The sequence below is a fragment of the Mustela nigripes genome, chromosome 13 (assembly GCF_022355385.1).
Source record: "Mustela nigripes isolate SB6536 chromosome 13, MUSNIG.SB6536, whole genome shotgun sequence".
Lineage (NCBI taxonomy): Eukaryota > Metazoa > Chordata > Mammalia > Carnivora > Mustelidae > Mustela > Mustela nigripes.
In genome coordinates, this window is record NC_081569.1 from 143,336,789 (window position 1) to 143,362,989 (window position 26,201).

The 26,201-nt window shown below is 45.5% G+C and overlaps 1 protein-coding gene across 5 annotated transcripts in view; it reads right to left on the reverse strand.

Moving 5' to 3' along the window:
• Positions 1 to 25,877, reverse strand: part of PPP1R13B (protein phosphatase 1 regulatory subunit 13B) — a 93,972-nt gene extending 68,095 nt beyond the window's left edge. For all 5 annotated transcript variants that reach the window (XR_009399238.1, XM_059374079.1, XM_059374078.1 and 2 more), the window contains exon 1: positions 25,786 to 25,877. Coding sequence is in view for 4 of the 5 variants with exons in the window: in XM_059374079.1 (XP_059230062.1) it covers positions 25,786 to 25,794 (9 nt within the window). In the remaining variant the exon portion in view is untranslated. The remainder of the gene's footprint in view (positions 1 to 25,785) is intronic.
• Between the last annotated feature and the right edge of the window lie 324 nt (positions 25,878 to 26,201).

Sequence of the window (26,201 nt, forward strand, 5' to 3'; positions counted from 1 at the left end):
GTGGTCCCCTAAACTTCCAACTATATACATTTACACAGAGAGATGTGTGCGTGTGTGTGTAAGACTGGGTCATCTTATAAGAGGTACTGTTGGGTCATGGTCAAAGGTGGGTCAGGGTTGAAGAAGATTAAAAGATACTGCTCTCAGGGCCTCCCAACACCCAACTACATGAACACTCACTGTCCTACTGCCATCACCATTTATCGGTGCTTATTATCAGGCTCTGATATGCACTTCACACATTCTCAATTCTCACACCAACTCTGCAAGACAGACACCACCCTTCATTTTACAGAATAAGGCCACGAGGTGTGCAGAGGTTAAATAACTCGTCCAAGATCACTGAGCTAATTAATACCAGGGTAAGAAGTGACCCTGGTCTGACTCTCAAGTTCTGCTCTGAACCACGACTTCAAACGGCTTGCTATAAAATACAGAAGGAAAGAGCAAATGTTTTCATAAATACCCTCCTACTTATAATATATTCCCCATTATTTATTTATTTTAAGATTTTATCTATTTATTTGACAGATAGAGATCACAAGTAGACAGAGAGGCAGGCAGAGAGAGAGAGGAGGAAGCAGGCTCCCTGCTGAGCAGAGAGCCTGATGTGGGGCTTCATCCCAGGTCCTCGGGATCATGACCTGAGCTGAAGGCAGCGGCTTAACCCACTGAGCCACCCAGGCACCCCTACTCCCCATTATTTAATATTTTCTCAATTAACTATGTTTTACCTATTGTTTGTATTTGAAACTATCTGAAATGCAATTATTATATAAGGGAACCAGAACAAAGAATCATGCATTTTTTTCCCTAATTAATCAACTAATTGTATTGAGTATCTGGTTAAAGAAAGTTTAGTTTAAGCTTAAGAAAGTTTAGTGGTCCCCTAAACTTCCAACTATATACATTTACACAGAGAGATGTGTGCGTGTGTGTGTAAGACTGGGTCATCTTATAAGAGGTACTGTTGGGTCATGGTCAAAGGTGGGTCAGGGTTGAAGAAGATTAAAAGATACTGCTCTCAGGGCCTCCCAACACCCAACTACATGAACACTCACTGTCCTACTGCCATCACCATTTATCGGTGCTTATTATCTAAATTTTCTTAAGCTTTCAGAAGTTTAAATTAGGTATACCCTAAATTTTCAGAATACAATTTCTTCCATCTCTATATTGCTTTGTAAAGTTCAAGAAAATACATTCTTATATGTATTTCTTAAAACATATCTATCTACTCCTAGGTACATATCCAACAGAATTAAAAACTGTCTTACACAAAAACTTGAACAGGAATGTTTACAGTAGCTTTATTCACAACAGCCACACAGTGTAAACAGCCCAGAATGAAGAATGATTAAGCCAATGCGATGTAGTTATAGAATGGAACATTACTCGGGCATAAAACGGTATGCAGAGAGTGCTACAACATGCATCAACTTTAGAAATATAATGCCAAGTGGATGCAACCATATACAAAAATCACACAGATGATTTCATTTACATGAGGTGTCCAGACTAGGCAACTCTACAGAGGCATAAAGGACAACTGTGTGCTTGCCTGGGGCTGGAGGGGGGGCAGTGAGAAATGGGCAGGGACTGCTAAGGGGTACAGACTTTCTTCTTTCTGAGGCAATGAAAATGTGCTCAAATCAGGCATGATGATGGCTACCTAATTCTGTGAGTGTATTAAAACCAATGAATTGTATACTTTAAAAGGGTGAATTTTAGGGACGCTTGGGTGGCTCAGTTGGTTAAGCAGCTGCCTTCGGCTCAGGTCATGATCCCAGTGTCCTGGGATCGAGGCCCACATCGGGCTCCTTGCTCGGCAGGGAGCCTGCTTCTCCCTCTGCCTCTGCCTGCCATTCTGTCTGCCTGTGCTCGCTCTCCCCCCGCCCCCGGATAAATAAATAAAATCTTTAAATAAATAAATAAATAAATAAAAGGGTAAATTTTATTGTATGTGAATTATGTATCAGTCTAGTTGCTATTTAAGGGGGGAAAACATATCTAGCTATGCCAATTATCCAACCTATATAACCTATACAATCAGTAAAATATTTTTACCAATGGAAATAACTTTAAATAAACATATTATCTCCCTGTATGATTTTTCTTTTCTTGACTAATAAACATTTATATTTGTATAAATCTTTTCAAATCAATATCAAAAGTACTAATTCTTTTGTTAATAGGGAAAAAAAAGCTTAAAACAAAGATATTTAGCAAAATAAGGTCTCTAAAGAACACTTTAATATAATCATGTGTATAGATGTACCACAGTCAATTCTATTCATCTCATAATATAAAATCAGAATACAGATTACGAAGGAAACACAAGTCTAATAATACTCCTATCCTTTTACAAATAACTATCCATTTTCTCTTTCAGGTTTGAGCCAGCTCTTGAATCCCACGATCCTACTTTGAATTTGCTTATAATGCTCTGAGTTACCATTCTCGAAATGTTTCTTCTCATCTTAAGAAAACTAAGCAAAAGTGAAGTGTGGAAAACAAAAGTCCCACTGCCTAGAGATTATGCCATTTACAAAGGAAAAATACTTAAATAGATGTCCCTTGGGCTCTGTGGAATCTAAATCCAGGCAGTAATGACATGAGCCATGATAAGACGTCCTAATGAGACAAGACAGACCACCGTTGTCACAGCACAGTGAGATGGTAGATAAAGTTTCACCTAATTTGGTGAGTTCCAAGGAAGAAAAGTTCAGTGTTAGCACTGTTCAATAACAACTGTAACCAGAACCTAGAAATCACTATGAAAAGGACAACTAAACTTAATTTACTAATCTCTATATAAAGCTTGTCATAAAAAAGACTGCTGAAGCTTTGTTAACAACTTTAAAAAGTGAAACCTCAACATTTTAAGTTTTCACAATAAATGCCTTGCTCATATTTTATGTTTAGAAAAACTGCTTGTTGGCAGTAGGGTACACACACACAGCTACACATTTTCTTTTTTCAAATTCTACTAGTATTTCAAAATATTGTTTAAAAGCTTTACTTTTTGGGGCACCTGGGTGGCTCAGTGGGTTAAGCCTCTGCCTTCAGCTCAGGTCATGATCCCAGGGTTCTGGGATCGAGCCCCACATCGGGCTCTCTGTTCAGCAGGGAACCTACCTCCAACTCTCTCTCTGCCTGCCTCTCTGCCTACTTGTGATCTCGGTCTGTCAAATAATAAATAAAATCTTTAAAAAAAAAAAAAGATTTATTTTTTCAGACACACACACACACACACACACACACACACAGAGTGGAGGGGTAGAGAGAGAATTTCAAGCAGACTCCCTGGTGAGCACTGAGTCCGACATGGGGCTCATCTCATGAACCTGAGACCATGACCGAAGCTGAAATCAAGAGGTGAACACCTAACTGAGACACCCATGTGCCCCTCAAGTACTGACCTATTTTTTTTGTTTTGTTTTTAACTTATTTATTTGACAGAGAGAGAACAAGCAGGGGGAACAGCAGGCAGAAGGGAAGGGAGAAGAAGGTTCCCCGCAGAGCAGGGAGCCCTATGTGGGGCTCGATCCCAGGACCTTGGGATTATGATCTGAGCCAAAGGCAGACACTCAACCAACTGAGCCACCCAGGCGCCCCAGTACTGACCTATTTTAAAGTTTATCTATCTATCTATGTCATCTCTATACGCAATCTGGGGTTTGTACTCATGACCTGAGATCAAGAGTTGCATGCTCTTCTGACTGAGTCAGCCAGGCGCCGTAGTATTGACTATTTACTTACTTTATGTTCAATTAGCCAGCAGATGGTACACAAGTTTTTGATATTGACTTATTTTAGATGCTTAAAATGAGAATAAGGTTTATAACAAGATATTTAACATATAAGACTTCAACAATTTATTGATAATAAGAACAGCTATTATTTCCATGCTTACTATGTTCATGGACACACCATTTGTTTACCCATATTATATCATGCGATTCTCCCAACAGACCTAGAGAGCAGGGTGCTAAGATGATCCTGCCGCTGCAGACAGAACAAAGGATTGCCCAAGGACACATGACTAAGAAGTGCCAGAATGTCTGACCCAGGAATGTCTGACTCCAAAGCTTAAGTTTCTACTCTAATAGTTCAAGAATAAAACAGTGCTAAAATTCATGAACACTTACACACACACACTTTTCAAGTTCTTCATCCTGATGAAAGTGTAGGAAACAATCTTTATCCAAAAGTTATCAGATAAGAACATAAACTCCAACTACTCTTTATAATGGAAGAATTCACTTCATACATATAATTTACATGTACCTTTGAAAAGCAAAACATTATTAAGTATGAACTTCAGGGTGAATTGTAGAGATTCATTGTGAAACCCAATATGAATGTACTCAACAGCCTGAACTGCCTCCAGGCCAAAAAAAAAAAAAAAAAACAAAAAAAAAAAACACACTTACTAAATAAAGGCTAAAAGGAAAGCTTTGATGCCTTGGCACTCATATGAATTCACCTCTTTTATGAACCTGGCATGGGTTCATAAAGATGTGGATCATGACGATTCACCTGAGGTTTGGGTCTGCTTAGATACCAGAAGAGCATTTACAAAAACATGAGGACAATTTGCAAAATTTCAACAGCATTCCTTTTGAAGACAGAATTGTGTATTCCATCACTCCCTAAAAACATCAGGCTGCGCAGGAGTTTTCTTATTACAGGACTATAATTTTTACCTTTCCAAACAATATCAATAACTTCTATTTTGGAGAATGACTCAATTTCTGAATGTTAATATTGTCAGGAAGTCACGCATTTTCAAAAAGGGAAAAGAATGAGCACTCTCTCAGCACCTACTAGACAATCATACACCATTTTTTTTCCCTAGATGGGGTGGGTGAGGCACTGGAGAAGAGAGAGTCTTAAGCAGGCTCCATGCTGGTCATGGATGTGTGACTCAATCTCACAACTGCGATAGTTTTCAGATGGCAATTCCCTCCCCTCCTCTCTGGGGCCCACACCTGGGCAAGTTTCCAGGGAGCACAGTTATTTTACATGCCCATCTCTCTTGCCGCTGTGGGCTCAATGAAGGAAAACACGACAGAAAATGTTTTTTATTCCACAAGTATCACGGAGCACCCACTTCATGCTGGAGATTCAGTGCTGACAAAGCAGACAGGGTTCCTGCACTTTGGGGGGGATCTGATTATAGTCTGGGGACGGAGACAAAATAAGTAGATCTAAAATATAGTATGGCTGTGATACACCCTATGAAGAAACAAAATAGCCAAAGGAGACAGGGAAAAGGACAATTTTAATAAGGTGTTAGAAAAGGCCTCCCTGAGGGTGAGGGAGTCCTAAGCCGGCAGAAAGCTGAAGGAAGAGCAATCAGGCAGAGGAAAGAGCGCACAAGCCCCAGGGCGGAAGGAATGCTCGGTAAGGTTCGGGATCGAGGGGTCAGCTTGGCTGGAGCAGAGAAATCAAAGTGAAGAGAGTGGAGGAGCACAGGTAAACTACTAATTAGGCTTTTGCTCAGAGGAAGAGCACAACGAGCTCAGAGAGCTGGAAGCTACCACAGGGCGTGTTTTACCATAACGACTCGCAGGCTCACCCTGGCTGCCCTGCTGACAACACGCGGAGGGGAAAGAGCACAGAACCAAGACGGCCGCTCGGGAGGCAAACGTCAGAATCCAGCAGACGGTGAGCGTCGTGGAGGTGGTACAGAACAGGAGCTGGCGGACTGGCAAGGTGCTCTGACAAGATCTGCTGACAGAACGGATGTGGCGGGCAGGAGACAGAGGCTGCGCCACGGCAGGGAGGCCTGTGCCAGGTCAGCCGCTCAGCGCTCCCATCAGGTCTGTCCGATAAAGCCCCTCTTTTCTAAGATGCTGAAAGCAAGAGTTGAGTTTTTGCCACTTGCAACCAAAATGACCTTAATTACTAAAATGATTATCATTTTACAAACGAGAAGCCTAAGGTAGAGAAAGGTTCCGTACTCATCAACTCGTCAAAAAAAGGAAAAAAATCAAAGTGTTAGTTTGATATTTGGTAAACCTGAAAATCAACTACTCAGAAAGATGAGAAGAAAGAGCAAGTGCTCGGCTCTCCTCCAAGGCACCAGAGTTGCCCGGTAGCGGAGACCGCCTGTGAACGCAGGTCTGACTGGCTCCGAAGCCGTGCTCTCTCCACCACACCGTGGGGCTCCCGGCCACGACCAGCTCCCCTCTAGCGGCAAGCAGGCACAGAGGGCTTAACCCTAAAACAGAAGCACCCGGGCAGGTGCAGAGGGAGGAAAGGTCAGCAAGAAGGTGACTTCAGGGCCAACACATGACCAGGCAGAAGCAGGGGTCTTCCGTTAGGAGAACGCCTCTCCGCTCCCCCCATCCCATAGGGTCAAGAACCACAACAGCTCCGTTTGGCAAACATGGGGGAGTCTTAGCTCCGGACCAAGTTGAAAGCTCTGGCTGTTTCTATCAAAGAGGAGGGAAAAAGGAGTTCAGGTTGACAGACCACCTTTACCCTCTGCCCATACCTCCACAGAACAGTTTTCTTTCCCCTCTGATCTCAAAAACAGCCCATGTATTACTGTTGGCTGAGCACTCGGGATGTTCTCACAAGGATCCATATTTTAACACAAAATAAAACAGTGTTTCTCTAAGGTAACATTCATATTAGTCCTACTAAAAGCAGAGATTTTAAGCTGCAAATCTGAGATGACAGTACATAACGGCCTCATATTTTTTTCTTCCACAGTCACTAAAGTTGTTTGGGGAAAAAAGAAAAGATAGAAAATTTTTGTGGTAATCTGAGTTATTTTAGATTAAGTGACCACTTGCTTCTTAATCCTTTCGTAAGCATTCAACTAAAGGGGGCATGTTGAGAGATTCACATTTAAGGCATCATAAAGATCAGTCATCAAATCTTAGAGCCAGGGGCGCCTGGGTGGCTCAGTCGTTGAGCGTCTGTCTTTGGCTTGGGTCGTGATCCCAGGATCCTGGGATCGAGCCCCACATCGGGCTCCCTGCTTGGTGGGAAGCCTGCTTCTTCCTCTCTCTCACTACCCCCTGCTTGCGTTCCTGCTCTCTCTGTGTGTGTGTCAAATAAATAAATAAAATCTTAAAAAAAAAAAAAAAATCTTAGAGCCAGAAGGAACATCATCTAACCACCACTCTTTCCCATTTTACGGATGAGGAAGCAGAAGCCCAGGGAAGGAACTAATTTGTTAGGTTAATAAATCTTACGAGTAACAAAACCAAGACGGAAACCAGCTCTCCTGACTCTCAGCTCAGCAGGCTGCCTCCCTCTCTGCGCTTGATCTCTTTGTTGTTGTCGTCATCATTACAGCGTTTACATGATGTTAAATGACAAGGTCTGAAAAATGTCCAGGAAGAAGTCATACAACATTCTCTCAAATCTAATTTCCTCCCTCTCTTATTTAAATACCTGATACCAATTCTGGGCACTAAAAAGGTTAGGAAAACGCCTAGAACTTATAAAATTGTAGAAATCAACTAAAATTAAGTCACAAAAGAAAACCATGAAATAAAATCAACACATAGGAATACATAATCAAATGCAAACTATAAATGGTAGCTGATCACAAAACAGACCTATAATACACCTTGAAAATATTACAAGAGGGCTCCCTAAATATCAATGAGATCCTGGAAAATGTAAGCTAAGTGACATGATTTTGTTAAAAATAATCTGGGCCACCTGGGTGGCTCAGTTGTTAAGCATCTGCCTTGGGCTCAGGTCATGCAAGCCCCACATCGGGCATCAGCTCCCTGCTCGGCCCTCTCCCTCTCCCACTTTCCCTGCTTGTGCTCCCTCTCTTGCTGTGTCTCTGTCAAATAAATAAATAAAAATCTTTATAAACAGGGGTGCCTGGGTGGCTCAGTGGGTTAAGCCTCTGCCTTCAGCTCAGGTCATGATCTCAGGGTCTTGGGATCGAGCCCCACATCGGACTCTCTGCTCAGCAGGGAGCCTGCTTCCCCCTCTCTCTGCCTGCCTCTCTGCCTCTTTATGATCTCTGTCAAATAAATAAAATCTTAAAAAAAAAAAAAAACTTTATAAATAAATAAATAAGTCCAAGGACTCAACTGGGATGTAACTGAGGTAACCATATAAGTAAGAACCAAACATGGCCACTCTGAGTGAAAAAAGGAGCTAATAAGACAGACAACCAGGACAACAGACAAAAACCAAGACCTTCCCTTGCATATCTGGATGTATAGGCACGCAACATAAGTCATTCCTAAGAAAAAGTACATTGTTTAATACACAACAAAATCCCAAGAGACAAGTACCACAAAGCAACAAATCTTTTAAAAATCAGGTCTAAAGAGGGCGCCTGGGTGGCTCAGGTCATGATCCCAGGATCCTGGGATAGAGGCCCACATGGAGCTCCCTGCTTGGCGGGAGGCCTGCTTCTCCCTCTCCCCCCCCCCCCCCCGTCTGTGTTCTCTCTCTCTCTGTATCTCTCTCTGTCAAATAAATAAAATCTTAAAAAAAAAAAATTGTAAAAAAATCAGATCTAAAGAGAAAATAAAACCTCACAGAATAGATTATTTTTCCCAGTAAGATTCATTCCAACTATCTATTTTACTGGCAAGATGAAAAGTAAACCTTGTAAGATGACCTACCAATTCTACCTCCAAAAAAAAAAAAAAAAAAGGATTGTCCTATCCTTCACCAAGAGGGTCAAGGAAAAGAACCATTTATGAGGGCCCCTGGGTGGCTCAGTGGGTTAAGCCGCTGCCTTCGGCTCAGGTCATGATCTCAGGGTCCCAGGGTCGAGTCCCGCATCGGGCTTTCTGCTCGGCAGGGAGCCTGCTTCTCTCTCTGTCTCTCTGCCTGCCTCTCCATCTACTGTGATCTCTGTCAAATAAATAAATAAAATCTTTAAAAAAAAAAAAAAAAAAGAACCATTTATGACATGCAAATGAAAGAGGCGGGTGCATTAACCCCATTTTACAAATGAAACAGGGTCCAAGAAAGGCTTGATAGCTTGCTCCACGTCTGATTCCAAACCCAGGGATGACTCCAAAAGCCTCCCACAGCACACTGCCCATGCATGAAAATCCCAGGTTTCTTCTGGAACAGGCATCACAACTTGGCAGGCCACCTCTCCCTGCCTTCGAGAAATGGAGGACTACGGTCTTATTCTCAAGGGAGCCTTAGGGAAGGGACGGACAGAGAGGGACTCACAGGCACTTAGTACACTCGTCCAGCTGCAGGTCTTGGCTCTTTCACCCAAGGACAGCAAGAGGTCATGGTTCACAACGACTCTGGTCCCCAGATGTGGGCTCCACAGGATAACCAAGATCCTACCCTGAGGAATCAACTGACCTTGGCAATTCAAACCGTAGAACACAAATTTAACCTTCAAGGATTCCTCGTTAGCTGCCCCGTCTACCGATAACGTAATGGCACCGATAAAGTAATGGCACCTACTTCCCGACAGTATGTGTCAGAGCTCATGCATTCTCCATGCATATCATTCAAGCCTGCCAGAATCCTGGCAAGAGGTTTTGTTCTTTTTTAAATTATTTTTATTATTTTGGGGGTGGCAAATTAACATATAATTTTTTGTGAGTCTAACAATAGAGGAAATAAAAAATAGTCCTAATCACCTGCACTTGAAACAACTGGTATTTATCCCTTCAGATGTTTTCTTTTTTTTTTCTTTTTTTTTTTTTTTTAAAGATTTTATTTATTTATTTGACAGAAATCACAAGTAGACGGAGAGGCAGGCAGAGAGAGAGAGAGAGGGAAGCGGGCTCCCCGCTGAGCAGAGAGCCCGACGCGGGACTCGATCCCAGGACCCTGAGATCATGACCCGAGCCAAAGGCAGCAGCTTAATCCACTGAGCCACTCAGGCGCCCCCCTTCAGATGTTTTCTACACCAGGAAACTCTTTTCTTCCGTTCTTACAGTAAGACCACAGTAAGCAGAATGTTGGGTTTTCAGCCAGCACCATATTCTGGGCATTTTCCCGTAAGAATATACACAGTTCTACTTCACTCTTTTTTAAGGTTATATATTATTTTCTCTACATGGCTATAGCATAATTTATTTAGAGACAGGCATTGTTCCTTTCCTTTTACAAATGAGTAGATAAACTCCCACAGGTTATATAACCTGCCTAAGGTCGTACAACCAGTGAGTTGTAGGCTCAGGGTCAAAACCAGGCCTGATGGGACAGTCTGCGTACTCACAGTCCTGCTCCACGGCCTGTTATGCGAGTTTCCATTAGCTGGACTATGAACCCCCTGTAGACAGCAAATCAATTTTTCTAAGTGTGTAGTGCCTAGCACTGTGTCAGCAAATAATAAAGGTTACTATTTGGTGTATAATTATCTGCTGAGTGTCACTTGTTTTGTACAATGTTAGCTTCCCTACTGTATCACTCAGATCCTTCACAGAGCCCTGGCATACAATGGGACACAACCGAACCTGTTGAAAGTACAGGCCCAACACCAGCAGAGAACTGCCCCCCACTCTCACCGTGGTCCCCTGGCCTCTCTCATTCTCAGAACTCATGTGCAACTCAGGCTCAGAGCCCACCTGCTCCTCTAGGAGCTTCCCTTTCATACGCCCTCTAACTCAGCTCTAAGCTCACATCGTGAGGAGTCAGCACTAGGGAAGTTACTTGTCTGACCCCTTCCTACTTTATAGTAACAGAGACAATAAACAAGTAAGGCTTCAACCCACAAGAAACTGAAATTTTCGAAACAGAAGTCTAAAGCACTTCAGTGTAGATTATGCTAGGTATTACTAGGGGAGGGGAAAAGATATGAAAGCAGTGAAATTTTGCAAAGATCTACCTGTCAGTTTGAGTCTGGAAAAACTGAGAATCCTGAGTTTATAGTCTTGTCCTGTCTGACTCCACAGCAGTGCAGAATTTTGATCTTGGTAAACTCCAGCACCAGATTTCTCCTCTATTAGCCAATATCTCATAAACTGCTAGAAACAGGTTCTTCTATGTATCATTAGCCATAGAACTTCAGATTAGAAGACTTTAATAACAGTTTTTGCATAATAAAAAAGCAGGCAAAGTAAAAACAAAAGTTCATTTTTCCATTAAATTTAGTCATAGAACATAGCTACTTTGACTTTACTACCAAAAGCATGAGCATCTACTATTACTGCTACTATAAAAATACTCCATTTTGGGGGCACCTGGGTGGCTCAGTGGGTTGAGCCTCTGCCTTTGGCTCAGGTCATGATCTCAGGGTCCTCGGATTGAGCCCCATGTCCACAGGGAGCCTGCTTCTCCCTCCCCCTCTGCCTGCCTCTCTGCCGTCTCGTGATCTGTCAAATAAATAAAATCTTTAAAAAAATTAAAATATCCCATTTTCTCCTCCCAGTTACCCCATATAAGCTTTAGAATCTAATTACTAGCAACTCCCCAAAAGGAATATGAGACACCGGCTGGACCATATGGTATTTTCTATTAACAATGATATCTGAGGATTTAATTCGTGAGGCCAACAACCACATAAAGACATTAGAATTAGGCTCTCAGGTTGGCTTGTTTTACCATAAAACACTGCAGCAGAAGAGGCACAAGAAGCCAAATCCCATCTTGTGAAGCAAAGTGCTACTTTGTAAAGAACACAAATTGGACACGTTTACAGAATCACTTATTCATTTAGTGCATTTTACATAGCCCAACCTGGCCCTGGGCCAAGCTCAGGGCACACATAGTCAACGTCTCCACTGTCACTGAACTTGGAGCTGAAAGACACAGACAGCAGGAAACTGCAGTGGGAAACTGCAGAGCGCCATGACATCCCACAGAAGGACCGCCTGATCCAGATGCCAGCGCCAGGACATACTTCCCAAAGGAAGCAACATGGAGGCTGAGACAAAGGAGTCTGCCGTGGAGAGGAGTGGCTAATGGATACGGGAGCCAGGATATGGGTAGACTGACTGTGTTCTAAATGAAGAGAATCTGCTTAACTGTCCCACTGACTGGGAAGGAAGATGAAAACAGCGGTGATTAGGGAACCCCTCATCAGGCACTGTTTTCTTCTATGCCAGGAACTTGACATTTACATACCCAAACCATAATTTGGTTACATTTCCAGTTGTGCTTTACTCTAGAAGGTGATAAAGGACCTCCTCTTAAACGCCTTCGACTTTCTACATAACTATCTTCTCATATTTTGGTTTTACTTTTGTTACCCTTCCACTCTACTTACAAATAATAGCAATAAGGTAAAACTCTCAAAATAATCCAGTGTTGCAAAAGACCAAGGGGAGAAAAATTAGAACTAGGTAGTCTCCCCAGCCATAGTACGGTTCATGAAGGATCTTCAAGAGAATTTAATTATAACAGTACTAAACTCATCCCTTCACGTTTTCCTAATTGTAACTGCAATCCTAAGATTCTTTAATCATTGATGACACCATCTCTGTGGTTGTTAAGCATCCTCGATGTTGCAGCCAACAGGAAAGTTACTCAAAGACATCATTAGAAAGTATCCCCACCAAACTGCAATCACATTTTTTTCTTCACTGTGAAAGATGTTAAATGTCTATCTGAAGTTAAGCAGCCTCCAAAGCCAAGAACGTCTTTAAAATGTACTGCATCGAAATCATTGAACATTTTGGGGACAACAGCACACACCCATACGGCTTCACATATGCCAGGCACTGTCGGACGATCTTTGTACAGAACAGCTCACGTAGTGCTCACAAAGCCCGATGAGGTGGGTACTGCAACAACCCCAACTTTACAGATGAGGACACTGAGACACAGACACATTAAGGAACTCATGCAACATCACACAGGTAGGAAATGTAGAGCCAGACGGTCTGCCCCCAAATCCATGCTCTCTAACTCCTGCACTATATTGCCTCTCAATAGTTCTTCAAATACAAAACCAAAAACTAGTAAATAAAAATTACAATGAAACACCAGCCACCTATAATCCTTGAGGTATGTTTTGAATGATGGCACTCTCTGAGTAACTGAGAGTCCAGTTCCTTTGAGGCCAAATCTGAAACCAAGCCTGTCCATGGAATGGCCACACCAGCCAGCCAAACACAGAGCTACTGAGAACTTTAAAAGGTGACTAGTCTGAGATGAAATGTGCTGGATGTATAAAATATGTTCTGAATTTGAGAGGCTCTGTATGAAAAAGGAATGTCAAGTATCTCACTAATAAGGTTTTAATATTAACTACACGCTTACATAATTTTGGATGTAGCGAGTTATATTTGTTTCTTTACACTTTTTGAACATGCTATTAGAAATTTAAAGAGCTTTTTTTTTTTAAAAGATTTTATTTATTTATTTGACAGAGAGAGATCACAAGTAGGCAGAGAGGCAGGCAGAGAGAGAGAGAGGAGGAAGCAGGCTCCCCGCTGAGCAGAGAACCCGATGCGGGACTCGATCCCAGGACCCTAAGATCATGACCTGAACCAAAGGCAGAGGCTTAACCCACTGAGCCACCCAGGCGCCCTATGCTATTAGAAATTTAAAAAACACCTTGTGGCTCCCATTATGTTTCTACTGGACAGAGCGCACGTAAAATGTACCCAGCCGCTGTCTACATCACTGGTATTATTTACTCTTTTCTTGATGACTCAGTCATCAGGAGGAACTTTAACCACCACCCTGTGTGTAATCTGTAATCTGTAATTGTGATCATCTTCGGTGTTGACGGAGGTCAGGCTGCCCACCCTCAGACCACAACCATAGGTTGTGCTTAAAGTGGGTCTTTCTGTGGTTCCCAGCAGACTGCCCGCAGCTGCACTCCCCCCAGCAACCTCAGATACAGGGTCTGAAGACTGAGAAGCCAGGTGAATCTGGGTTGTGCAACACGAGTACAGGAGGGCCTGAAGAGGGTCTCCCACACACTGGCTTCAGTGCTAGATTCTTCCATGACTCTTTTGACTGAGCAGAGGCCCTTTTCTGCCTCAACTACCTGAGTCCTCCCATAGGCTCTACACACGTAGTACCAACTTGAACTTGAGTGAAGGACTTTACAACTCGGCTCAAAGTCCTGCAACAGTAGTTTCATCTTGAGAAGAGGAGTACGTTCTGGAGACAAGATGGTGGTGACGGTTGCTCAACACTGTCAATACACTTAATGCCACAGAACTGCATGCTTAAACATGGCTAAATTGGTAAATTTTATGTTATTATATTTTACCACAATTTTTAAAAACCCACAACAGTTTCATATCTTTCTTAGGATCAAGTTCAAACTCTTATGCAGGTCACACATGGCCCTCTGAATCTGACCTGTACCCACCTTTCTAGCCTCCCTCATTTCAACTGGCCTCATTCTCCAGGCCATCTCCCCCAACACATCATGCAGACTCAGATCTCAATGACTTGCACGCGTTCAGCTCTCTACCTAAAGCCTTTCCCCATCATCTCTACCCCTCTCCCTCATCCTGGAAATTCCATGCAAACATCACCTCCTCTCTGGAAATTCCCCCGACATCCCAAGGTTGGGAGGACTCCTTTTGCTGCTGTGCTCTGCTGTACCCTGTGCTCCATCGCTCTTAACGATTTTTACCTTGTTGGAATGACACTTTTGTTTACATGACTGCTCCCCACTGGGAGCTCAAGGAGAGCAGGCCCATGCCTGGCCCTGGCACAGAACCAGCAATATAAGAACTGCCCTAAATGCCTGTTGAGGCCATTCAGTAAACAAGTACTTACTGAATGCTTGGGGGAGGCCCCATCCCAAGCACTGGGGCTACTGCAGTGGCAAAAGAAAACAAAACCCTGCCTGCATGAAGACATCCCACAAATGCCATAAATAAATGCCAGGGGGACATAAGTACTATAAAGAGAAATAAAGTAAAGGGAGGGGCATTTTATATGGGGTGGCCTGGAAGGTACCCTCTAAGTACAAACCAGAAAGAAGGGAGTAACTTCCAGCTCACTGGTAGAACACGAGTGAACTGAATCGTATCCTGGTTCTAAACTGTGGTCTAGAAAACAGAAGGTGGGGCGCCTGGGTGGCTCAGTGGGTTAAAGCCTCTGCCTTCGGCTCAGGTCATGATCCCAGGGTCCTGGGATCAAGCCCCATATTGAGCTCTCTGCTCGGCGGGGAGCCTGCTTCTTCTAATCTCTCTCTCTGACTACTTGTGATTTCTGTCTGTCAAGTAAATAAATAAAAATCTTAAAAAAAAAAAAATAGAAAACAGAAGGTACTGGAAAGAGAAGGTAAACTTTAATTTCCAAGAAAAGCAAGCCAATCATTCTCTCTGTCCTAGCAACTTGATAGATTTTGCCATTACTACCATGTTCTCTCAGCATGAAGAACATAAGCATTCCACCTTAATGGGATAAAATGCACTTAGGGTCCTTTTCTGACTGAATCCTGCCCACCGTGAAACTTTCTGGTTGCTAGAGAAAACTTAAGAGAACATTTACTGAGTACTTATTCTGTCTGTTAACAGAATGCTCTAAGCATTTGACAATCCTCACAATGGCTTTTTGAAACATCCTGTTATTAGACTCATTTTAAAGAGGAAAATAAGCATGAAGAGGTTAAATAATCTGTCGGAAGTCATGGACTAACAAGTGGCAAAGCCAGAATGTGAAACCTGGGCTCGAGAGTCTGAGATGATAACCACTAGGCTATCTGTTTCACATGTATTTCCTATCACAAAACACTCTTTGTTCCTACTGTCCGGTTTGTTTTCTTGTTAATCTTAAAACTGTCAAATTTTTCTTCATCTTTCTTCACATTTTGCCCAAACCTCATTCCTCATTTCCAGGTCCACCACAAAAGTCTCTGTCTATATGTTGATCATTTGTGAGGTTGATTATTACTTACTAATTTTATTTTTCAAGACTGCCATTAGAAATGTAAACACAGCCTAGAGTAGAAAGCAGAATCCAAAGTATCAGTGCAAAGACAGCTCGTACTGCTACACCCAGTGTGCATGCCCATGGGAAGCCTTCCAGGTGCTGAGAGCACAAAGATGGAAGAGGTCAGGCCAGCCCCGGCCCGGGAAGCTCTGGCAGGCCCAGTGGGGACTTAGGGTGGGGCTGACTGACAAGTACAAGGCACGATATGTGTGGTATGCCACAGATGCCAGGCAGCGACCTAGAATGCCTAAACCACAGCATTAAAAACCACTTAATATTGGGCAAGTGATTTTTTTTTTTTTAACTGGGTGTGTTTATTTTACCCTAAGATCTAAGAGTAACCTCTTTCTCGGTACAGCAGGCCTCTCAAGCTCCAAACAACCAAAATAAAACTCAATGGTCCCCTTAAGCCCTGAAAACCTATCCCTTCTCAAGTGGCCTTTATCTTAAAGGAAAGACAAGCCTGGCTGCAGAAGCAATAAACCGGTTATCCTCAACACCAGCCGCTGGGCTTCCTTCCTGCCTCTCGCAACCGCACACACTCTCACACACACGCGCGCGCACAAGCAATCACACAGTCCATCAGATCTGTTTTACCTACTGACTGGATCATTCTCTTCTGCAGGTCAAAGCTGGTTTGCACCAACTGGTCTCCTAACCACTCTTCCTGCTTCCTTTTAATTTCCCTTACTCCACAGTCCACTCTCTGTGGCTTCAGAATTATCCCTCTTTCAAACAAATCTGATCACCCTATTCCACTTTTTATAAATGTTTGATGGTCTTTGATGACCCACAGGATCACATGTGAACCCCACTGTGTCACACACAGCCCTCTTCACACGGGGTCCCATGCTACTCTCATTACATCTTCTTTCATTCAGCAAACTGTCACTGAACGCCAACTGTGCGATCAGTCCCTGGCACAGGCGCTGGTGGTAAGTGGCATAGAAAGAAGACAGCTTCTGCCCTCATGAACCTTACAGTCTAACACAAGAAGAGACATTAAGCAGTCACAGGAACGAGTGTTTAACACTGCAACTACAGCAAGTACCACAAAGACACATCAGGCAAAGTGTTCTGAAGGAGGCAGTGGTGATGGTTGGACAACCTTATGACGATGCTAAAACCCCCTGAACTGTACAGGTTACAAGGTGAATTTATGGCATATAAATTATAGCTTAAAAGAAGACGATGCACTGGGTTGCATACCTCTATTGGTATATCTGGCCAATGCAGAGATGGTGAAAACTTCCCAGAAAAAACAAAACTTACCACGAATAACTACCATTTATAGAGCATCTACTACACAACAGGCCCCTTCCACTGCAATAATCAACCTGATCCTCCTGACAACCCTACAAAGTTGCTATTACCCTTGGTTTAAGAACCGAAGGTCCAGGTAACTTTACCCAAGTCAGAGAGCCAAATGGTGATGAAAGAATCCACACTTAGGCCAACTGACACCAAGACCCACACTCCTACCTGCTACATTTAGGCAATGCCTACTACTCAGAACTATTTATGATATAAAAAATAAATCACTGTTTCATTTCCTTTGGTAGAAATTTATCATAACTCCTGTCTTTAAAATAGCCTATATGAGGGCTGCCTGGGTGGCTCAGTGGGTTAAGCGTCTGACTCTTGATTTCAGGTCATGATCTCAGGGTCTTGAGATCAAGCCCTGTGTCAGGGCCCTAGCTCAGCAGGGAGTCTGCTTGGGATTCTCTACCCCTTCCCCCGCTCACACTCACTCTTTCTCAAATAAATGTCAAGAATTTTTTAAAAAAAGAAGCCTAAATGAATAAACTGTAAAGTCCTACAAGATCCTCAACTCCCCCACCACCATCACCTTTCTGATTTTATCTCTCTCTCTCCCCCTCACACACTCTGCTCCAGCCACCTTTCCTTTCTCCAGTATGCTGGGTATGGTCCTACCACAGGGCCTTTACATCTGCCTGAGCTAGGATGATTACAATCATGACATATATTTTAAATCATGATTCTGGGGGCGCCTGGGTGGCTCAGTGGGTTAAAACCTCTGCCTTCGGCTCAGGTCATGATCCCAGGGTCCTGGGATCAAGCCCCACGTTGGGCTCTCTGCTCGGTGGGGAGCTTGCTTCCTCCTCTCTCTCTGTCTGCCTCTCTGCCTACTTGTGGTCTCTGTCTGTCAAATAAATTAAAAAAATAATAATAATAATGCTTAATAAATAAATAAATAAATAAGTCGTGATTCTGCCAAAACTTCAGTTAACATTTTCTGTAGCTATACTAACAACAGTACTAGCAAGATCCTGTACTGAACTATACACTAAGATTTTGAATGTCATTAATTTTTTTTTAAGATTTTTTATTTGTTCATTTGACAGACAGAGATCACAAGTAGACAGAGAGGCAGGCAGAGAGATAGAGAGGGAAGCAGGCTCCCTGCCGAGCAGAGAGCCCGATGCGGGACTCGATTCCAGGACCCTGGGATCATGACCTGAGCCGAAGGCAGCAGCTCAACCCACTGAGCCACCCAGGTGCCCCTGAATGTCATTAATTTTAAAACAACCTCATTTTCCCAGTCTTTTATTGTTCTACATGTCACCATGCAAAGATTTTTATTTTACAAAATCCAGTAACAGTAGATTTTGCTTACCAGTTAGTAAGAACAATCATACAGCTACATTTGCAGCAAAACAAAACAAAGCAATTAAGCCAAGAAAGTGTCACAATAGAATTTGATTACCACCATTCCTAAGATCATTTCCAGAACCACAGTTTGTAAAATAACTATGGCAACAACACTTCAGGGCACCAAAATACCACCGAATTTTGCTGCATTGCCCATCTGTGCAAACACACACAAAAATACATGTCCACAACCAGTTATATAACTTCAACACAATAACATGATGACAATTTAAGTTCCTGTCATGCTAAAAATCCAAAGTAACTCTTAAGCATATATATCGGCACAGACTATTCAAAGTGGATGCTAAGAACAGAAAATTTACATTTACATTCAAATAAGAATTGTCCCCGGGCGCCTGGGTGGCTCAGTGGGTTAAGCCGCTGCCTTCGGCTCAGGTCATGATCTCAGGGTCCTGGGATCGAGTCCCGCATCGGGCTCTCTGCTCAGCAGGGAGCCTGCTTCCTCCTCTCTCCTCTGCCTGCCTCTCTGCCTGCCTCTCTGCCTACTTGTAATCTCTCTCTGTCAAATAAATAAAATCTAAAAAAAAAAAAAAAAAAAAAAAAAAGAATTGTCCCCAAACTCAAGACGATGGAAACTATCACTTTTTTTTTTTAAAGATTTTATTTATTTATTTGAGAGAGAGAGAGATCACAAATAGGCAGAGAGACAGACAGAGAGAGAGATGAGGAGAAGCAGGCTCCCTGCTGAGCAGAGAGCCCAATGTGGGACTCGATCCCAGGCCCCTGGGATCATGACCTGAGCCGAAGGCAGACGCTTAACCCACTGAGCCACCCAGGCGCCCCTGAAACTATCACTTTTTATCAATAAGATTTACCTTGGTAACACCAAAGAAAAAAAAAATCCCAAATAATCTCATTTAAAATGGGCAAAAGACATGAATAGACATTTCTCCAAAGACAGACAGCCAAGAGACACATGGAAAGATGCTCAGCATCACTTGGCATCAGGAAAATGCCAATCCGAACCACAATGAAATATCACCTCACACTGGTCAGTTGGCTAAAATCAAAAACACAAGAAACAACAAGTCTTGGTGAGGGTGTTAAGAACAGAAACCTTAAACACTGTCGGTAAGAATGTAAACTGGGTAGCCACTCTGGAAAACACTACAGAGTTTTCTCAAAAAATTAAAAATAGGGGCGCCTGGGTGGCTCAGTGGGTTAAGCCGCTGCCTTCGGCTCAGGTCATGATCTCAGGGTCCTGGGATCGAGCCCCACATCGGGCTCTCTGCTCAGCAGGGAGCCTGCTTCCTCCTCTCTCTCTCTGCCTGCCTCTCCGTCTACTTGTGATCTCTCTCTGTCAAATAAATAAATAAAATCTTTAAAAAAATTAAAAATAGAACATATGATTAAAAATTCTACTCCTGGGTATTTAACCAACGAATTCGAAAACACAAATTTGAAAAGATGCATGCACTCTTATGTTTACTGCAGCATTATCTGCCCATAGCCAAATTATGGAAGCAGCCCAAGTGACCATCAATAGATGAGTGAATAAAGAAGATGCTGTGTGTGTGTCTACATATAGACACACACACACCCCCAATGGAATATTACTTAGCCAAACAAAAACAAAAACAAAAACAAAAAAAGGAATCTTGCCCTTTGCAACAAATGGATGGAGCTAGAGTATATAATGCTAAGTGAAATAAGTCAAAGAAAGACAAATACTAAATGATTTTACTCATATGTAGAATTTAAGACACAAAACAAAAGAACAAAGAAAAAAAGAGACAAATCAAGAAACAGACTCTTAACTCTAGAGAGAACACGCGGATGGTCACCAGAGGCAGGGGTGAGTAAAACGGGGGAAGAAGAGTATACTTATGCGAACACTGAGTAATGTGAGAATTGTTGACTCACTCACTGTACACCCGAAACTAATATAACACCGTATGTTAACTATACCAGAATTTTTTAAAAATTCACCTCAGGATTCTTTTTTTTTTTTTTTTTTTTTTAATTTATTTAGTCAGAGAGAGAGAGCGAGGGCGAGCACAGGCAGACAGAGAGGCAGGCAGAGGCAGAGGGAGAAGCAGGCTCCCCGTGGAGCAAGGAGCCCGATGTGGGACTCGATCCCAGGACGTTGGGATCATGACCTGAGCCGAAGGCAGCTGCTTAACCAACTGAGCCACCCAGGCGTCCCTCACCTCAGGATTCTTTTAAATAGTAAGCTCTGTTTGAGCTGAGCATAACAGGAAAAATTTTGCCAAATTCAATTCACTAGCACCCCCCGCGAAGTGCTTGGACTACAACAAACTTCCCTAAGTGACTGGCACGAAGATTAGGAGCAAAGGCTTCGAGTCAGCTTGTTTGTTTTCAAACCTTGCTCTACTGCTTACCAGCTGGAGGACCTTCGCAAGTTTCTCTACCTCTTGAGCCTCAGTTCTCCATAAAAACAGTGATACCGCCACAAAACCTGTGACACAGGGCCTCAGCACCTAATGACAAATACCACAGCTACTCAAGAATCACCAGACTGAGCCGCAGGAAGCAGCCAGAGCTGCCACTTTACAGCTCCACTTCGCACTGCAGCCTTCAGAAGAGTCATCCACAAAGACGATTTTTAAGTTCAATAAAGCTGTAATAATACAAGCTTTTATTTTTTATTTTGTTTAGGTTTTACTTATTTATTTGACAGAGAAAGATCACAAGTAGGCAGAGAGGCAGGCAGAGAGAGAGAGAGCGCAGCAGGCTCCCTGCCAAGCAGAGAGCCCGATGCAGGACTCGATCCCAGGACCCTGGGATCATGACCTGAGCCAAAGGCAGCGGCTTAACCCACTGAGCCACCCAGGCGCCCCAATAATACAAGCTTTTAAGTATACATCTTTGTATGACCAAGGCTTTGCTTTTCCTTTTATGAATTTCTGGGCAATCTAAAGGCTAGAATTATTTTAAATGACAATATTATGCCTATAATTTTTGATTTAGAGAAACTAGTTTTCTCTCTCTTGCAAAAATAAAATCTTCAAAAAAAAAAAAAAAAAAAAAAAAGGGCACCTGGGTGGTTCAGCGGTTTGAGAGCTGCCTTCAGCTCTGGTCATGATCCCAGGGTGCTGGATCCAGTCCGGCATGGGGCTCCCTGCTCAGCCAGGAGTAGGCTTCTCTCTCTGCCCCTCCCCCCAGCTGGTTCTCTCCCTTGGCAAAATAAAAACTTTTAAAAAAATAAAGAAAGAAACTAGAGTTAAAAAGAAAATCTTCTCCAGTCTTCAGGGTTTTGGCTACTGCATTAGGCTACACATTCAAGCCTATCAAGTGACTAAATTATTAATTCACAATAACAGTAAACACCTACGGAGCCCTTATCTGCTCTATGGTACAAAGGCACTTGGGCAGCGAACAAGCTTACTGTCAGGGCTGTCAAAACAAGTGTCCGGTTGCCTCAGCCTCTGATGCAGCCTGATTATTGCCCTTCATGAAAGTATCTGCTACGTATCATCAACCGCCGGGCCAACCATAAACAGCTGGGAATCACCAAGACCAACTCACTTCACAGGTGAGAAACTGAAGCCCAAACAAATTAAGTCCAGAGGTCACGAGGTTACTAACAAGTGGGGACTAGAACCTGAATCTCCCTACTTCTAATTGTATCGATTACAGGACAGCTGATGGGTTAAGCAAAGACAGACCTATTCTAGTACCTCAGGTATCTTTGTTCACAGCTGGGAAGAAAGCGAATACCCAAAATAAGTTTAATGAGAACTAAATGTTAAGTACAAACTCATTTAACCCCTAGCTGAAACAGCTCCCAGGACAGAAAGGAATGGAATCAGCTGGTCACACTACGTGGCGTCCACTGCAGGTAAGAAGTCACTACCAACATGACAGAAACACTACCAACAGAGTGCCTGTCGTATGAACAAAACACACTGTAGGGCGCCTGGGTGGCTCAGTGGGTTAAGCGGCTGCCTTCCGCTCAGGTCATGATCCCAGTGTCCTGGGATCGAGTCCCACGTCGGGCTCCTCGCTCGGCAGGGAGCCTGCGTCTCCCTCTGCCTCTGCCTGCCTCTCTGTCTGCCTGTGCCTGCTCTCTCGCTCTCTGACAAATAAATAAATGAAATCTAAAAAACAACAAACAAACAAACAAACAAAACCACACACTGTAGAACCACTGAACTTCCTTTACTCACGTTCACATTCCTTTGGAAGAGAAGAAAGTACCCTTAGCGCCATTCCCCGGATACATGTTTCGCCTCTGCACAGGAAGTTTTACCAGCTGCGAAGTGCTCTCTCTTTTGAAAAGAGAGTGACCAACTGCTGACCAATGAGCAAGGCAGTTTTCATACTTTCATGGTCTGAATCAGGCTATTTTTATTAATATTCTTATTTCTATCAAAGTTATTAAGGTGCGGCCTAAACACTTTCAGGTCTGGATCTTAGGGAGGACCCAACGAGTAACCTTTAAACTACAGCCCACTTTCTTCTTGGGAAAACATTGTTAAAATGTCATCCCCTGACAAAAAGGTGAATGACTATGGACATCAGAACGCAAAACTATTTTAATAAGGGAAAATTCCAAAATATAACTTTGTTTAAAAGTAGATAGTCCCAGGGGCACCTGGGTGGCTCAGTCTGTTAAGTGACTGACTCTTGATATCAGGGTCACAAGTTCAAGCCCCACACTGGGCTCCATGCTGGGCATGGAGCCCACTTAAAAGAAAAAAAAAAAGTAAATAGTCACAGAACTTCCCATAACAGGCAAATTGAAGTCCTCTACAAAGACTTTATTGTGTCAGATGAAAACGTGGCAGGATACTCCCATTTATTCCCAACAGCCGAGAGACTGGCTGCTACAGTAAACCATCTGATCAATTAAAAGTTACCACAGACAATACACACTACCTGCCAATTTGCAAATAACTAAAAGAAATATAAACCTATGTTGCCCAAGATGGTAGCCACTGACCGCATGTGGCTACTGAGTACTTGAAACATGCTCCTGTAAGCTGACGTGTACTATAAATGTAAAGCTTCATCAGTTTCACACTGGATTTCAATGATTTAGTGTAGAAAAATAAAAAAGTAAAACACCACATTAGTAAATTTCTTCCTGTTGGTTACTTGTTAAAACAACACTTCTGATATAATGACACGACTCAATAAAAGACATGACTAAAATATCATCTTCTTATGTAGTTCCTAGAAAATTTAAAATCACATTTGTGTGGATCCCATTACATTCCTATTAGGAAGTACTGCTCTACACAAAGTCTGCAAAATAGGATCTAACCTTCCTCTGAGGATTCCTCATGATGAGGAACACCAACCATACAGTAAGGAAAAATCTCACTTATATCTTGGATACACAGTTTAAGGCAGGACCAAGAAAGAATGGCATGTCCTTAGAACTGTATTAAATCTACGACCAGCCTCAACTGTGTTAATGGAGGAAGGACTCAATCCTCCAAGTAGAATTTTTTAGGGATCAAGAAGAAATACAGCCCCAAAGTCCACAAAAGAGACCAAGAGAAATACCATGTGTTTCCAGAAGGCATTTTAAAACAAAAGCAGCGCGCTTTCAATAGTTAATCACTTGTCTGTTGTGACGTAGGATTTGATTACTTTGAGTATCATGAAGAAATCCCCCAACTGTAAGCAAACTTCTTAAAAAAGAAACGTGATAAAGACAGACTAGAAACTAACGGAGCGCAGCAGAGCTAAGCGTCTGCGTGGACCGTGCGGAGGCGCAAGGCCCTTCCCACCGGGGCATCCGCACGCAAACGCCGCGCGGCGACGAGAGCCATCGGCGTCCACAGCCGCCCTTCCCCACGGCCGCGGCCCACGCGCGGCCCCCGGCGCGGCCCCCGGCGCGTGATCTCAGCAGCACGGCTTTCCGGATCCAAGCCTCGGCTGCGCACGTGTACCAGCGAGGTTCGCGTTAGAAACACGACCCGGAGCCGCATCCGCAATGAGGAACACCGCACGGCATCCGTGGACTCTCTGGGACCCGTGACCCTCGCGGAATCTCAGACGCCCTCGGGCGCCGGTTCGTTTTATTCCTGCTGCAGAGCGACTCCGGGCTTGAGACCGTGCCTTGCTCAAGGTCACACGCTAACAAGTCGCAGAAGCGGCGCTCGGCGCCCTCGGCCGCGCCCCGCCCGCCCGCCGCGACGAGACCGCGTCCAAACCCACGGGCCCCGATGGCGAAGAGGGATCTGAGGGTCAAGGCGGTCAGCGCTCCGGGCTCCGTGACACGACGTGCTGGACCGAGTCCGGAAGGGGGGCGACGCTACCAAGACAGGAAACGACTTGAAAGATGGGGGGGGGGGGGTCTAATCTAAACGGCCTTGAGGGCGCGGCGCGCGGGAGCAGCGTCCAGGCAGAAAATGCGGGGGACGGCGCTTTCCGTCCGAGACGTGACTTCGCGCCGAGGAGGTCGCTTCGGGCCGGGGTCTGTCGCCGCGGCTGTACGCGCGTCCGAGGATTTCACTGCGACTGAAGGCGCTCAGGAAAGCGGGGCGTGCGCCGGACGCCGGGTCCCGCTCCCCGCCAGGCCTGGCGTCCGCCTCCCCGCAGCGCGGTCGGAAAGCCGGGAACGCGGCGCGCCCCGCGACCCGGACGGCAGGTGAAGGCAGGGCCCGGCCCACCGCGGCAGAGCGCGTCCTGGAGGACAGGACAAAGGCGGCGCCGCGGCCGACCCCCCTCGCTCCACCTCCGGATCACAGCGACCGCGGCCGCCCCAGCCGCGCGCGAGGGGCTCCCAATGGCCCCCCGCGTCCCTCCGCTCGGTAAATTCCCCAATGCCACAGGACTCCCACCCAGGGAAGCGCTGCGGAGATGCGTGGGGCGCCGGCGTGGGAACGCCGCACGGGGAGTCCACGCCGCCCGCTCCGAACGCGAGCCCAGCGAACGGCAGGCGGGGGCCCGGGGGCGCCGCGAGACCCCGAAACCCCGCGGGCGCCAAACGACACCCCGCGTCGGGCCACCCGCCAGGACGGGCTTCCCCTCCGGGCAGCCCCCCGCGTCGGAGGGTCGCGGGAAGGGCCGAGCCGCGGCCGAGGGGGCGCCGGAGGCGGGGGGCCCGTCGCGGTCCTCGCCGCGGCCCCGGCCGCCGACCCCGGCCCTGGGCCCCGGGTCCCCGCCCGGCCCGCGCTGACAGCCCCGGCGCCGCCCCCACCTGCCCGCCCGGGGGGCGCCGGGGCCGGGCGCGCCCGCCAGGCCACTTCCTTCCCCGCCCGCCCGGCCTCGCGCGGGCCCCGGGGGCGGGGAGCCGCGGGAGGAAGGAGGCTTGGCCGGCCGCCCGCGGAGGAAGCCGCCGCCGCCCGCACCCACCGGCATCATCTCGGCGCGGGTCCGCGGCGCCTCCGGCCGCCTGACAGGACGCTCGGCGCCGCGCCGCGCCCGCCGCTCCGGCCGTTCTCGCAGGCCGCGCGCCCGCCGCCGCGCTCTCGGGCCCTCAGCGGCGAGGCGGCGGCTGCGGCTGCGGCGGGCTGCGGAGCCTGAGCGGCCCTGTCGCGGCCGCCGGCGCGCTGCGTCGCTGTCCCGGGAGCGGCCGCCGCCGCCGCCTCCGCCCGACCGCCTCGCGCCGCCGGCCCTCCGGCTCTCTCCTCAGCCCCCGCAGGCCCCGCCCCCAGCGCGTCGCCCCACACGGGGCCAGCGACCTCCTCCGATTGGCTGGGCGGGGGCGGGGGGCGGGTCCGGGGGCGGGGCTTTCCGGCCCCGCCTGCCCAAAGCCGCTCTCGCGGCGG